The following is a 16376-nucleotide window of genomic DNA, read 5'->3' on the forward strand; positions in this document are numbered from 1 at the left end:
CGTTTATTCCAACTCTTTGCTTTCTGTCCGCCAACCAGTTCTCTATCCAAGTCAATACCTTGCCCCCAATCCCATGTGCCTTAATTTTGCATGCTAATCTCTTATGCGGGACCTTATCGAAAGCCTTCTGAAAGTCCAAATACACCACATCCACTGGTTCTCCCTTATCTATTTTACATCCTCAAAAAATTCCAGTAGATTTGTTGACTTTGTCCGATCCTGTCACTGTTTTCCAAGTGCTCTGCTATTGCATCTTTTATAATGGACTCTAGCATTTTCCCCACTACCGATGTCAGGCTTACCGGTCTATAATTCCCCGCTTTTTCTCGACCACCTTTTTTGAATAGTGGGGTAACATTAGCTACCCTCCAATCCATGGGTACTGTTCCAGAGTCTATCGAGTTCTGGAAGATGACCAGCAATGCATCTACTATTTCCAGGGCCACTTCCTTAAGTACCCTGGGATGTAGATTATCAGGCCCTGGGGATTTATCGGCCTTTAGTCCCATCAATTTTCCTAACACCATTTCCCTACAAATACTGATTTCTTTCAGTTCCACCCTTTCATCAGACCCTATGTTCCCCGGCATTTCTGGGAGGTTATTTGTGTCCTCCTTTGTGAAGACAGAACCAAAGTATGTATTTAGTTGGTCTGCCATTTCTTTGTTTCCCATTATAAATTCCCCTGATTCTGACTGCAAGGGACCTACGCTTGACTTCACCAATCTTTTTCTCTTCACATATCTATAAAAGCTTTTACAGTCAGTTTTTATGTTCCCTGCAAGCTTACTCTCATATTCTATTTTCCCTTTCTTAATTAATCCCTTTGTCCTCCTTTGTTGAATCCTAAACTGCTCCCAATCCTCAGGATTATTGCTTTTTCTGGCCAATTTATATGTCGTCTCCTTGGATCTTATGCTATCCCTAATTTCCCTTGTTAGCCACGGTTGAGTCACCTTTTTTGTTTTATTTTTATGCCAAACTGGGATGAACAAATTCTGTAGCTCACCCATTCGGTCTTTGAATGTTTGCCATTGCCTATCCACCGTCAACCCTTTGAGTGCCATTCCCCAATCAATCCTACCCAACTCGCTCCTCAGACTGAGAATATCATTTCTGTTTCGCTGCTTTTACAGTTTCTGGTTTCTGTTTCTCAATGATATTCTCAAGACCATCGTAGTTTCCTTTATTTAAATTGAGGACCCTAGTTTCTGAGTCAACTACTTCATTCTCCATCTTAATGAAGAATTCGATCATATTATGATCGCTCCGACCCAAGGGGCCTCGTACAACAAGATTGCTAATTAATCCTTTGTCGTTACATAATACCCAGTCTAAGATGGCCTGATCTCTGGTTGGTTCCTCGACATATTGTCCAGGAAACCATCCCGTAAACACTCCAGGAATTCCTCCTCCACAGTATTGTTACTAACTCCACGCAGGCCGCTCACCAGCTGGAAGACCGACCGTGCACAGCGGCCGCGCAGCAAGTTTAAAGGGACCGCGCGCACAAAAATGAGGGACCATTGCCCACAACCCTCCGAGATCTCGGCGCTCCTCCAATTCTGGCCTCTTGCGCATTCCCCGATTTTCATCGCTCCACCATTGGCGGCCGTGCCTTCAGCTGCCTGGGCCCCGAGCTCTGGAATTCCCTCCCTAAACCTCTCCGCCTCTCTCCTCTCCTTTAAGACGCTCCTTAAAACCGGCCTCTTTGACCGAGCTTTTGGTCACCTGTCCTAATATCTCCTCGTGGCTCGGTGTTCTGTCCTTTGATACTCATTTATGTGAAGCGCCTTGGGATGTTTTGCTATGTTAATGGCGCAATATAAATACTTGTTATCCTGTCAAATCAGCTGCTCCGAGTATAGAGCTGGGGCTCGCCCCGTCCCCTGAATAAAGCTGATGAATTGTTTCTATGATCTAAGTTTCGCCCATTCTTTGCTTTGAAATGTCTCCCTCTCGCCAATCCTGGAGGATGGTCCATTATAACTCTCGAATGGTCCTCAGTCCTTGATGTGATGAATCACGTTTTGTCTGTCCCCCGCCCCTTTCCCTACTAAATCTTATCCGATATAGTGACCTTTAAAGCATTGCCATTGTCTGGCACCCATTGAAGGCTCTTGTCTAATACTGTGGACATGTGGGGTCCTCCAGCGAACAACCCGAGCTCTGCCTTTGACTGGCCAAGCTACTGAGGAAAGCTCGGAGTCCGTGGCCGTCCCCTTGGGGTAAAGCCAACAAGTGGCTGGGCAGTGAAGGTCACATCATGTGCGTCGTCAGGAATCGCTCACTGATTTCTCTTAAAGAGGGGCGCACATACTGTTGAATGATCCCGCCGTGCTGGGTTATAACCTGTCCTGCTGCCAGTGGCTCTTTGTTCTCCTGTTCTTGCTGCTCGCAGGCAGTTTACGAGTGGTCACTTTGTATAGAACTTTCCCCCCACCCTGTGTAACATCAATGACCTTGTGTGTCGGGACAGTGGGCCAAGGCTGGCACTCTGTAATGGAAGCAGAATGTCATTATGTGGTGGGGGGGGCGTTTGTACACATGGTATTCACTCTGACTGCTTAAGTGTCGAGGGATTACGAGGCAATTCACTGGAATGCACTTCCCCCTTTTAAACAATCAAATGAACAGGAGCGCGACATTTTCCCTTGTCTTCTATTATCCGCTTCTATTTGCCAGCTACATGGGATGGGGTCTCTTTACTTGACCCTCCAGTGCTAATCCTCGATGCAAGAGTGGGGGGCGGGGGAACGGAAGAAATATTCCCTTTTGAAGTCCCCTCTCATTCCCAGCGTGCTTGCGCTGCCCTTTGTTCTGGACTCCTGAGTCACGAGGGCTTCACAGCAGCTCGGCGAGGCTGCGGAGACAGCTGCAGCCTGCATCAGCTGCTCCTGCCTTTGGTCAAGCTAATTGTGAAACTGGTTGGGTTTTTTTTTAAACCTCCACCTGTAAGAAGCAACTGTTTCCAGTGGCAGGAGGGTCGGTAACCACAGGACACAGACTTAAGGTAATCGGCACAAGAACCAGAGGGGAGATGAGGAGAATGTTTTTACGCAGCGAGTTGTTGTGATCTGAAACGCGCTGCCTGAAAGGGCGGTGGAAGCGGATTCAATAGTAACTTTCAGAAGGGATTCGGATAAATATGTGAAGGAGAAACTTGCATGGCTGTGGGGGAAAGAGCAGGGGGGAGTGGGACTAATTGGAGAGCGCGTTCAAAGAGCCGGCACAGGCACGATGGGCCGAATGGCCACCTTCTGAACGTTCTGATTCTAGACCGTCTTGCGCTACGAGTACAGCCAACAGCAGACACCCGATTCTCCTGTTGTCTGCACTCCTCAATATAAATAATTGACATTCAGGGGCAGGCGGAATTGGAGACCCATGGGGCTCTGAATTTGCTGTCAAGTTAAGGCCATTATGAACAGACTCTGCCTTTGTTCGACGATGTGATAGTTCACCAGACTGTATTGTACACTCGGTGCCGGTTCCAGGGGTCGGGCTACTGTGGCTCCTGCCTCTTTAGCACTTGTGTGCAAGGCTGACGCTCAACACGTGAAATCGCGAGGACTGGAGTAGGCTGCTCCCTGATGGGTGAATGTTGACCGATCAGACAGCAGTCAGTCCCAGTCCTCCAGACCCAGTCATCTTAAAGGGCTGTGAAGTGTCAGCCTTGGCTCAGTGGCTAGCACTCTCGCCTCGCAGTCGGAAGGTTGTGGGTTCAAGTCCCGCTCCAGAGACTTGGCATATAATCCAGGCTGACACTCCAGTGCAGTACTGAGGGAGCGCCGCACTGAGGGCGCTCCGCACTGTCGGAGGGGCAGTACTGAGGGAGCGCCGCACTGTCGGAGGGGCAGTACTGAGGGAGTGCCGCACTGTCAGAGGGGCAGTACTGAGGGAGCTCCGCACTGTCGGAGGGGCAGTACTGAGGGACCGTTGCACTGTCGGAGGGGCAGTACTGAGGGAGCGCCGCACTGTCGGAAGGGCATTACTGACGGAGCGCTGCACTGTCGGAGGGGCAGTGCTGAGGGAGCGCCGCACTGTCGGAGGGGCAGTACTGAGGGAGCGCCGCACTGTCGGAGGGGCAGTACTGAGGGAGCGCCGCACTGTCGGAGGGGCAGTACTGAGGGAGCGCCGCACTGTCGGAAGGGCATTACTGACGGAGCGCTGCACTGTCGGAGGGGCAGTGCTGAGGGAGCGCCGCACTGTCGGAGGGGCAGTACTGAGGGAGCGCCGCACTGTCGGAGGGGCAGTACTGAGGGAGCGCCGCACTGTCGGAGGGGCCGTCTTTTGAATGAGACATTAAACCGAGGCCCCGTCTGCCCCCTCAGGTGGACGTAAACGATCCCATGGCACTATTTTGAAGCAGAGCAGGGGGAGTTCTCCCCGGTGTCCTGGGGCCAATATTTATCCCTCAACCAACATCACTAAAACAGATTATCTGGTTATTATCACATTGCTGTGTTTCCCACATTACAACAGTGACCACACTTCAAAAGTACTTCATTGGCTGTAAAGCGCTTTGGGACGTCCTGAGGTCGAGGGAGGTGCTGGAGAAATGCATATCTTTTATTTACTCCCCCACGCCCCCCCAATTGCTGCTTTAGGATTTGTCTTGAGTTGTCCTTGTCCATTCAATGGTGCAGAAATCATCATTAATCACCCTGCAATGTTCTGACGGTAATTTCCGCAGGCTAACCAGTTCCCACGCTGGCAGATTCTGCCCAGAAAGCTCCGATTTCACCCAAGATCAGTGAAGGCATCGCAAGTGAGAAAGGAGGAGCTGCTGCGGGGGAGGAGGGTGGGGGGGATGGGACTCTACTCGTGGCAACGACCTCGATCTTGTGGCGTGTGCAACAGCAGCTTGCATCCTTCAACACAAAACAAATCCTGAGGCACTTCTGAGGTTTTGCGAGGGAGGGAGATATAAAGGAACTGAGTCAAAAAAGGAGATACTGGGAGAGGTGACCAAAAGCTTGGTCAAAGAGTCCTGAATGAGGAGAGGGAGGTGGAAGGGGATATCAGACGATGTGGCTCAGGCTGAATGTACAGCCAGCGACACTGGGGCAAGGGGGCGGTGGAGGAGAGGACATCACTGGTGAGCTTGATCCTCTCCTCTCCATCCTCAGTCACTGGATCATAGAAACATAGAAGATAGGAGCAGGAGTCGGCCATTCGGCCCCTCGAGCCTGCTCCGCCATTTAGTGAGATCATGGCTGATCATCCAAACTCAGTACCCTGTCCCTGCTTTCTCCCCATATCCCTTGATCCCTTTAGCCTTAAGAAATATATCTAACTCCTTCTTGAATATATTTAACTAGCTGGGGAGCCCCGCGTTGCGAGGGCAATTTTGGGGCGCGAGGGCAATTTTGGGGCGCTTGGTCTCCCTGCCCCTGTGTCCCCCCTCTCCCTGTCATGTCCTCTCCCTGTCCTATCCCTCCCTCCCCTCCCCTGTCTCCCTCCCTCCCTCCCCTCGCCCACCCCCACTCCCCTCTGTCCCTCTCTCCGGCCCCTCCCCCTGCCTAGCGCCTGAGGTCCAGAGCTGAGGTCCCCCGCGTATGGCGCGGCTGATGGACGGCCGCTGTGGGCGGGCGGGCGGCGCATGCGCGGTCAGTGGGCAATTTTGGGGCGTTTGGTCTCCCTCCCCCTGTGTGTCCCCCCTCTCCCTGTCATGTCCTCTCCCTCGGCTCCCCCACTCCCCTCTGTCCCTCTCGCCGGCCCCTCCCCCTGCCTAGCGCCTGAGGTCCAGAGCTGAGGTCCCCTGCGTATCGCGCGGCTGATGGACGGCCGCTGTGGGCGGGCGGGCGGCGCATGCGCGGTCAGTGCGGGCGGCGCGAGCGCCCCACGATTTCCCGAGGCTCGCTCCCCCCGCGATTTCCCGAGGCGCTCTCCCCCCCCCCCCCCCCCCCCCCGCGATTTCCCGAGGCGCTCTCCCCCCGCCCCCCCCGCGATTTCCCGAGGCTCTCCCACCCCCCCCCCATTAAATTGTTATTTAATTCCCTAACACATCATTAAAATATTTACCTTAGTTCCCTAACACACACAAAGTGTGGGGGGGAAAAAATTGTGAAAAATCAAGATGGCGGCCACTCACCTCGGTTCAGAAGGATAAGGCCCGCCCACACACGCACCGATTGGTCGACCGGTCAGGTCACCGAAGCGTAGGATTGGTCAATCGTCGAGTCACTCGACACTCAACTGTAGGAAGGAACCCGCCGTCCGATTGGTGGACCTCGACGTCACACGGTCGCTAATGAGATGCTAATGAGCAGAACGCTGACCGTTTTTGGGATACCGCGGGCGGGATTTTTGTCCGGCCGAAACGTAAATATGCCTATGACCGGTCCGGAATCGCAAGCTTTCTTTTGAGGCGATGCGCGCGTCGGTACGCTCTGTAACTTTCAAACGTATAGAGAACGGACGGACAGACAGACAGACATCGGGACAGACAGACAGAAGAGCTCTTTTATATATATATATATATATATATATATATATAGATGAATTGGCCTCTACTGCCTTCTGTGGTAGAGAATTCCACAGGTTCACCACTCTCTGGGTGAAGAAATTCCTCCTCATCTCTGTCTTAAATGGCTTACCCCTTTAGACTGTGAACCCTGGTTCTGGACTCCCCGACCATCGGGAACATCCTTCCTGCATCTAGTCTGTCTAGTCCTGTTAGAATTTATAAGTTTGAATGAGATCCCCTCTCCTTCTTCTAAACTCCAGCGAGTATAAGCCCAATCGACCCAGTCTCTCCTCATACGTCATTCCTGCCATCCCAGGTATCAGTCTGGTGAATCTTCGCTGCACTCCCTCCATGGCAAGAACATCCTTCCTCAGATAAGGCGACCAAAACTGCACACAATACTTAAGGTGTGGTCTCACCAAGGCCCTGTACAACTGCAGCAAGACATCCTTGCTCCTGTACTCGAACCCTCTCGCTATGAAGGCTGGGGGGAGGATGACAGAACCCTGTTGGTTTGGTTTCTTTTTCCCCGCTCGCCCTTCCATCCCTCTTTTCTTTCCTGGTCTGATCCTAGATAGAGAAGGCCTCACCTGGGACACCCAACACTGCTTCCAGGAAAGCTGGTGCCTCACTCCTCTGGTTGAATTGTTTGAAGATTTCACCAGCTTAGTGGATGAGAGTCGTCTTCTTAGGCAGTCCCTCGGAACCGAGGATGACTTGCTTCCACATTAAAAGAGTTCTCAGGTGACTGATGAGTCCAGTGTGAGCCACGAGGGTCCTGAGGTTCCAGGTCCCGAACTCCATTTAAAAGGGTGGACGATGCCTGTGCGTGAATTCTTTTAACGTGGGGTGGCCGTTGCACACCAGCTACCGCACGGGCTTGACCGAGCAAGGTCTTGGCCCAATGGCAAGGGGATCCAAGACGATTGGACAACAGGCTCTGCTACAACGGCCCAACACACACATACTCCTACTGTCCTCCTCCCTCCTTCCCGCAGGCCCTCCCTGCCTGGGTTTTCTAGGATGTGAGTTAAATAAAAAACCAACCAGCAGGCGGGCGACAGGTAAAACAAGAGGCTCCGGGTCACTGAGACCCGCCATCCTTCCCTACCCTGAGAGTGCGGCGTTACGAGCAGGAAAGTGGCGGAGGAAAGACCTCACCTCCCAGGCCGCGGTGTGCCTCTTCCCCCCCCCCCCCCCCCCCCCCCCACCTCTCTCTCTCTCTACTCACTTCCCTGAGGTGCCCGGAGTGGATTCACTGGGTGATTGAGGGTGGCGGGGGAGAGAAAGTCCCCCCTGTCCCCGGGGAGATCCGCGCTCCTGTCGTCAGGGCCACAACATCCAGAGTCAGCGGCCAGACGGATGAGAGTAGCCCGGACACACACACAAAGATTAAGGTACCTCGCGAGGCGTCTCGACAAGATAGAATATTGTGGAATTAGTGGTAATCTGCTGCGCTGGTTTGAGAATTGGCTGAATGCCTGTAAGCAGGAAGTGGTAAATCCATGGATTTGGATCTGCTTGGAGACCGGTTACCAGTGGTGTCGCCCTGGGATCCGTGTTAAGACTGTTGCTATTTACCATTTTCATTAAAGGCCTAGATGTAGGTGTTGTGGGAATGATCCACAAGTTTGCGGACAATCCCAAGATATGTGCGAGAGTTCGGTCTGCATAGGATAGAGTTATACAGCACAGAAAGAGGCCCTTCGGCCCATCGTGTCCGCGCCGGCCATCAAGCCCTGTATTCTAATCCCATTTTCCAGCACTTGGTCCGCAGCCTTGTATGCTATGGCGTTTCAAGTGCTCATCTAAATGCTTCTGAATGTTGAGGGTTCCTGCCTCTACCACCCTTTCAGGCAGTGAGTTCCAGATTCCAACCACCCTCTGAGTGAAGAAGCTTTTCCTCAAATCCCCTCTAAACCTCCTGCCTCTTACCTTGAAACTATGCCCCCTGGTTATTGACCCCTCTACTAAGGGGAACAGTTCCTTTCTATCCACCCTATCTATGCCCCTCATAATTTTGTACACCTCAATCAGGTCCCCCCCTCAGCCTTCTTTGCTCTAAGGAAAACAACCCCAGCCTGTCCAATCTCTCTTCATAGCTGAAGCGCTCCAGCCCAGGTAACATCCTGGTGAATCTCCTCTGCACCCTCTCCAATGCAATCACATCCTTCCTATAGTGTGGCGACCAGAACTGCACCCAGTATTCCAGCTGTGGCCTAACTAGCGTTTTGTACAGCTCCATCATAACCTCCCTGCTCTTATATTCTATGCCTCGGCTAATGAAGGCAAGTATCCCATATGCCTTTTTAACCACCTTATCTACCTTCAGGGATCTATGTACATGCACACCAAGGTCCCTCTGATCCTCTGTCCTTCCTAGGGTCCTACCATTCATTGTGTATTCCCTTGCCTTGTTAGTCCTCCCAAAATGCATCACCTCACACTTTTCAGGATGCTCAACTACTGCACGGAGATCTCGTGTTGGAGGATTGGCCCCATGTTTGGCAAATGATGCTTAACTTAGACAAACCTATTGTTCTGTACGTGGGCCGATTGAATGCTATGCCCTACAGGGAAGCGAATTAAAGCCAGTGGTGATGGGATGTGGGTGTTTTATCAATCTAATGATTCGTGACCAGTGTCGTTCAGCTATAGCCAAAGCAAACCGGATGCTAGGTTGTATTCACGGGGCAATTCACTATAAAATAAAGCAATAGCATTTTGTCCTTGAACAAGAGCATGGTCAGCCCTCAAGTTAGAACACTCTGTCACACTGTGTGGGCCTTCATTGCAAGAGGATTTGAGTACAGGAGCAAGGATGTCTTGCTACAGTTGTACAGGGCCTTGGTGAGACCACACCTGGAGTACTGTGTGCAGTTTCGGTCTCCTTACCTAAGAAAGAATATACTTGCCAAATAGGGAGTGCAGCGAAGGTTCACCAGACTGATTCCTGGGATGGCTGGACTGTCGTATGAGGAGAGATTGGGTCGACTCAGCCTGTATTTACTAGAGTTTAGAAGAATGAGAGGGGATCTCATTGAAACGTATAAAATTCTGACAGGGCTAGACAGACTGGATGCAGGGAGGATGTTTCCCCTGGCTGGGGGGGGTCTAGAACCAGGGGTCACAGTCTCAGGATACGGGGTAGGACATTTAGGACTGAGATGAGGAGAAATTTCTTCACTCGGTGGTGAACCTGTGGAATTCTCTACCACAGAAGGCAGTGGAGGCCAAGTCACTGAATATATTTAAGAAGGAGATAGATAGATTTCTAGACGCAAAAGGCATCAAGGGGTATGGGGAGAGATTTCTAGACGCAAAAGGCATCAAGGGGTATGGGGAGAGAGTGGGAATATGGTATTGAGATAGAGGATCAGCCATGATCGTATTGAATGGAGCAGGCTCGAAGGGCCGACTCCTGTTCCTATTTTTCTGTGTCCTATTTGGTGGTCTCGTGATGGGTGACATTGGGGCTTTGGAAAGGGTGCAGAGGAGAGCCACAAGATTAATTCAGTCTGAACCACCTCAAGTCACCCAGATAGGTGCGAGAAGCTGGCTCTGCATTCTTCAGAGAAGCCTAGACTTGGAAGACGAGGTTTAATAACTAGTAAAGGGGGGATTAGATTGTATTGATCTTCAAGGTTGGATGTTGGGCAGGTCTTCTCCCAGAGAGTGGTGGGCCCGGCTGGACTGAACAGGCTGCCCCCTCGTGCGGTGCTGGCTGATTCGCTGTATATCCTGGTGAGAGCTGGGCCTGCTTCTGGCTGGGGCCGAGATCTGCGCGTAAGAGAGATGGGAGATCCTGGAATATAAATAAGATCTTCTGGACTTGTTCCGATCACCTATAGGGGTCGGAGAGGAATTTCAGGTTTCCCCCGCCCCCAATTGGCCATGGTTTTTAATCTGTGTTTTCGCCTCTCCCGGTACAATAAATACTCTGGGTGGGGTGGGGGGTGTCTGAATTGTGAAGGGCTCCGCATCAACAGCTATCTGGGCAGGCCAGATGGACCAGTAGGTCTTTTCCTGTCCATCACTTTTGGATGTTGGGAGACCAATTCTGATGGCCCAAATGTCGACCTAGCTTAAATCGGCCAACTCGGCACAAACCAAGATCTGGGCCCTCTCCCCTCTGAGCTCTCTTCCCACCCCGGGCCTCAGTTAGGTTCTGCCATACCAGCTGAGTCATCAGAGAAGCTTGAAGCTCACACTTTTGAAGGACATGCAGCACTTTATAAACGCTGGTTAGGCCACAACTGGAGTATTGCATCCAGTTCTGGTCACCACACTTTGTGAAGGCCCTTGGGTGCAGAGGAGATTTACCAGAATGGTTCCGGGGATGGGGAATCTTAGCTACAAGGACAGGTTGGAGAAGCTGGATTTGTTTTCATTAGAGCAAAGGAGGTTGAGGGGTGATTTGTTCGAGGTGTACAAGATTATGACGGGTTTGGATAGTCTAGACGGGGAAAGGCTGTTTCCACTAGTTGATGGTACAAGGACTAGGGGACACAGATTTAAGGTTTTGGGCAAGAGATACAGGGGGGATGTGAGGAAAAACTTTTTTACGCAGTGAGTTGTGAGGACCTGGAACTCGCTGCCGACGGAAGTGGTGGAAGCGGAGACACTCGATGTTTTCAAGGGGAGACTGGATAGGCACTTGAGGGAAATAAACTTGCAGGGCTACGGGGATAGAGCGGGGGAATGGGACTGACTGGATCGCTCCGCAGAGAGCCGGCGTGGACTCGATGGGCTGAATGGCCGCCTTCTGTGCCGTTCTGACTCTAACTATGACATTGATAACACTTCCTTATTTGAGGAAGCTACATTGCTTTAGCCTGCACCTGACTCCAGTCTTACATCTATGGTTGCTGAAGTGGCCTAGAAAGGTGCTCGATTGTACAGGAAACTTTGTGATATCCGGCACCGACGGGACCGCGCTGTTGCTGTCCCATCAAAACTGCCGGACAAACCAGCGCTAATGTTGAAACATACGGAAGCTTTTGAGCTCCGTATCTAGCAACAAACCCTGTACAGCTTCTAAACAGTCGGCCGTAGCTTGCAAGCGTCTCTGTAGCTAAGCAACAGCTTTAGCTAGACCTTGCAGAGCCTGACTAGTGGGGGAAAAAAAGCAACGAAAAGAAAAAAAACTTACTGAACCGACTCCTGAATTTTGCCGGTGGCTCGAACATTCCGGACAGTTAACCTCTGGATAAACCAAAGTTTCCTGTAAATGATACCTCGTAAGTGGTTTAAACACTGTCTGGGCAACGAGCGATTGCAGATAAATGCAGCATTGCCATATCCTTATGGCGGCGGGGGGTGGGTGGAGTGGAAGGGGAAGGAATGTTCTGTTTACAGCTCATGTTCCAAACTCCTAAACTACAATAATCCTGACCTTGTGACACATTCTTTGTCTGCAGCTGGCAACCTGAACGACAGCTTCCCTTCAGTGACGTGCGCTTGCCGCCTCCTGCAGATTTCAACAAAGAGATCAGTGAAGGGGATGAAGTTGAGGTAAGACGAACGTAGTTTTATTTTTTAAGTGCTAATATTGGGAGATTGTCTTGTCCTTGATAAATGTTCCCAGCCTGCTCCTCCAAATCAGAACAACTTGCTCGTGGTGACTGTGATGCTCCTACTGCGGTTATAATGGATAGTAGGACGGGAGCCTACTGTCAACAAGGGCAGACGTCGACAACGAAGTCCAACACCGCCTTCAGTGTGCCAGTGCAGCCTTCGGTCGCCTGAGGAAGAGAGTGTTTGAAGACCAGGACCTCAAACCCGGCACCAAGCTCACGGTCTACAGAGCAGTAGTAATACCCACCCTGCTGTATTCCTCAGACATGGACCATGTACAGCAGGCACCTCAAAGCACTGGAGAGGTACCACCAACGCTGCCTCCGCAAGATCCTGCAAATCCATTGGAAGGATAGGCGCACCAATGTCAGTGTTCTTGCTCAGGCCAACATCCCCAGCATTGAAGCTTTGACCAGACTCAATCAGCTCCGATGGACGGGTCACATTGTCCGCATGCCCGATACGAGACTCCCAAAACAAGCGCTCTACTCGGAGCTCCGACACGGCAAGAGAGCCCCGGGTGGGCAGAGGAAACGCTTCAAGGACACCCTCAAAGCCTCCTTGAAAAAGTGCAACATCCCCCACCGACACCTGGGAATCCCTGGCCCAAGACCGTACAAAGTGGAGGAGAAGCATCCGGGAAGGCGCCGAACACCTCGAGTCTCTTCGCCGGGAGCAAGCGGAAGCCAAGCGCAGGCAGCGTAAGGAGCGCACGTCAACCCAAGCACCCCACCCACCCGCCCCTTCAACCACCGTCTGCCCCACCTGTGACAGAGACTGTAGGTCCCGCATTGGACTCATCAGTCACCTGAGAACTCATTGTTAGTGTGGAAGCGAGTCATCCTCGGTTCCGAGGGACTGCCTAAGAAGTATAATGGAACTTTGGTCAATGGTGACCCCCAGGATATTGATGGTGGAGCATTCAGCGATGGTAATGCTGTTGAATGCGGTGGTTAGACTCTCGTTTGTTGGAGATAGTCATTGCCTGGCACTTGTGTGGCGCGAACGTTGCTTGCCACTCATCAGCCCAAGCCTGAATGTTGTCCAGGTCTTGCTGCATGCGGGCACGGACTGCTTCATTATCTGAGGAGTTGTGAATGGAACTCAACACTGTGCAATCATCAGCAAACAGTCCCATCCCTGACCTTATGATGGAGGGAAGGTCATTGATGAAGCATCTGAAGATGGTTGGACCTGGGACACTGCCCTGAGGAACTCCTGCAGCGATGCCCTGGGGTTGAGATGATTGGCCTCCAACAACCACAACCATGACTCCAGCCAGTGGGGTTTTCTCCCCCTGATTCCCATTGACTTCAGTTTTACTAGGGCTCCTTGATGTCACACTCGGCCACATGCTGCCTTGATGTCAAGGGCAGTCACTCACTCTCCCCTCACCTCTGGAATTTAGCTCTTTTGTCCATGTTTGGACCAAGGCCGTAATGGGGTCTGGAGCTGAGTGGTCCTGGCAGAACCCAAACTGAGCATCAGTGAGCGGGTTATTGGTGAGTAAGTGCCGCTTGATCGCACTGTCGACTAACCCTTCCATCATTGGCAGATCAGACTCCCCAGATTTTGTCCTTGCACGTGTGGTGCACCCTGGGATGAAGGCGTGTGCCGTACAAACATTCCAATTGATTTTATCGTTGATTCGCTGTATATAACGGCACGGCTCTGCCTCCCGAAAACTCTGGATAATGGGGAAGCTGGATAATTGGAGGTTCCACTCTGTCTACCTACGTTAGTATTGTGAGCAGCACTCTACTGACCCACTGCAGGGTTTGGTGACATTTCCCAGTAATACACTAGAGGGACCTATACCATTTACAAAATGTAACCATTACCATACTGGGCTACAAGGGTACGTAGCAATAGGAGCCATTCAGCCCCTCCAGCCTGCTCCGCCATTCAATCAGATCAGGGCTGATCTGCACTTTAACTCCATCTCCCCGCCTTGGTTCCGTAACCCTTAATACCCGTACCCAACAAAAACTTAGCAATCTCAGTCTCGAAAGCTCCAATTGACCCCCAGCCTCAACAACTCTTTGGGGGAGAGAGTTCCAGATTCCCACCCCCCTTTGTGTGAAGAAGTGCTTCCTGACATCACCCCTGAACGGCCTGGCTCTAATTTTAAGGTTCTGCCCCCTTGTTCTGGACTCCCCCCACCAGAGGAAATAGTTTCTCTCTCTCCACCCGATCAACTCCTTTAATCATCTTCAACACCTCGATTAGATCACCCCTTAATCTTCTAAACTCGAGGGAACACAAGCCCAGTCTGTGCAACCTGTCCTTGCAATTTAACCCTTTTAGCCCCCGGGTATCGTTCTGGTGAATCTGCGCTGCCCCCTCTCCAAGGCCGAGATATCCTTCCTGAGGGGCGGGGCCCAGGACTGAACCCGGTCACTCCAGGTGGGGTCTGACCCAGGCTCTGTACACCTGAAGCCTCCCTTCCTCCCCTTTGTACTCCAGACCCCCTCGAGATAATGGCCGACATTCCGTTAGCCTTTCTGATTACATTTTGTACCTGACCGCTAGCTTTGTGATTTCTGTCGATGGAACTGTAAATCTCTCTGCTCCTCCACAGTAATGCCCCATTAGTACAGAAACCAGACAGAGCACCCTGTCTGGAACACAGCACCTTGCTGCTGTAAGCTAACGGAACACAGCACCTGCTTCTACATTAGTTTAGTGCTGCCATTGTGGAACAGTCTCCTGCCCCACAGGCTGTGGCAGATGCTGGGCTTCCTTTTCTCCCTGGCTGGTCGCTTCGGCCCACACTAATGTTAAAGCTACTGCAGAGTAGCTGTATTGCTGTATCACTAACATATACTTCTCTATCCTGTACTTCAACGCTATAATTAAACTTGCTTTTTACTTTATTGAGAGGATGTTTCCCCTCGTGGGGAAATCTAGAACTCGGGGGCATAGTTTCAGAATAAAGGGTCGCCCTTTTAGAACTGAGATGAGGAGGAATTTCTTCTCTCAGAGGGTCATAAATCTGTGGAATTCTCCGCCCCAGAGAGCCGTGGAGGCTGGGTCATTGAATACATTTAAGGTGGAGATAGACTGATTTTTACAAGATAAGGGAGTGAAGGGTTATGGGGAGCGGGCAGTGAACTGGCTTTGAGCCCAAGATCAGCCATGATCTTATTGAATGGCGGAGCAGGCTCGATGGGCCGAATGGCCGACTCCTGCTCCTATTTCTTATGTTCTTTATTTCCTGCCGGTTTAGCTGTGCCTCCTCTGTCCTCCACCAGCTCAGACAGCATTTGCTGTTTCAGAAGAAATAGGAGTAGGATTCGGCCATTCGGCCCCTCGAGCCTGCTCCGCCATTCAGTAAAATGGCTGATCGTCGACCTCAACTCCACTTTCCCGCCTGATCCCCATATCCCTCGATTCCCCTAGAGTCCAAAAATATCTCTCGGCCTTGAATATGCTCAACGAGTCGGCATCCACAACCCTCTGGGGCAGAGAATTCCAAAGATTCACCGCCCTCTGAGTGAAGAAATTCCTCCTCATCTCCGTCTTAAATGGCTGACCCCTTATCCTGAGACTGTGACCCCTGGTTCTAGACTCTCCAGCCAGGGGGAAACACCCTCTCAGCATCGACCCTGTCAATCCCCCTCAGAATCTTATGTTTCAATGAGATCACCTCTCATTTTTCTAAACTCCAGAGAGTATCGGCCCAATCTACTCAATCTCTCCTCATAGGACAGCCCTCTGATCCCAGGGATCAGTCTAGTGAACCTTCGTTGCACCGCCTCTAAGGCAAGTCTATCCTTCCTCAGATAAGGAGATCAAAACACTGCACAGTGCTCCAGGTGTGGTCTCGCCAAAGCCCTGGACAATTGCAGCAAACTGCCTTACTCTCGTACTCTAACCCCCTTGCAATAAAGGCCAGCATGCCATTTGCCTTCCTGACTGGTGCTGTACTTGAATGCTAGCTCTCTGTTTCTTGTATGAGTTGTAGTGTTGGACCTGTTTCTGACCTCGAACTATGAATTGAATGGGCCCGAGTAGCCGACAGTCACTTGTTTCTGCCTCGTGCGACTGCCTGCGTTGGCAGGCACGTTCCTCTCCGTGCTTTCTGGGTTAAAGGGAACGCAGCCTGCGCTTCTGGATTAAATGCTTTCTAGGACTGGGAAGGAGAGGCTTGCGTGATCCCTTAACAAAAGCGAAATGCTGCAAATCTGAAACAAAGACGGGAAATGCTCAGCCAGTCATTCAGCATCTGCGGAGAGAGGAAAACCAGTTAACGTTTCGGATCGCTGACCTGTCATCAGAACTGCTCGAACTCGAGAAGGGGAATGGAAAGCAATGCAGGTGAACG

The 16376-nt window shown here is 51.5% G+C and overlaps 1 protein-coding gene across 6 annotated transcripts in view; it reads left to right on the plus strand.

Annotated features, from left to right (window-relative positions):
* LOC147091104 (RNA-binding protein FXR1-like) overlaps positions 1-16376 on the plus strand; it is a 101802-nt gene that overhangs the window by 53269 nt on the left and 32157 nt on the right. For 5 of the 6 annotated variants that reach the window (XM_085977561.1, XM_085977560.1, XM_085977562.1 and 2 more), the window contains exon 3: positions 11893-11986. In XM_085977561.1, the coding sequence (XP_085833687.1) occupies positions 11893-11986 (94 nt within the window). Of the gene's footprint in view, positions 1-2927; positions 3014-11892; positions 11987-16376 lie in introns of those variants that run through there. The other variant, XM_085977564.1, reaches the window with a different exon arrangement.

This window comes from Somniosus microcephalus, unplaced genomic scaffold (genome assembly GCF_052327205.1).
Source record: "Somniosus microcephalus isolate GS21.2 unplaced genomic scaffold, FLI_Smic_1.0 unresolved_chr4, whole genome shotgun sequence".
NCBI lineage: Eukaryota > Metazoa > Chordata > Chondrichthyes > Squaliformes > Somniosidae > Somniosus > Somniosus microcephalus.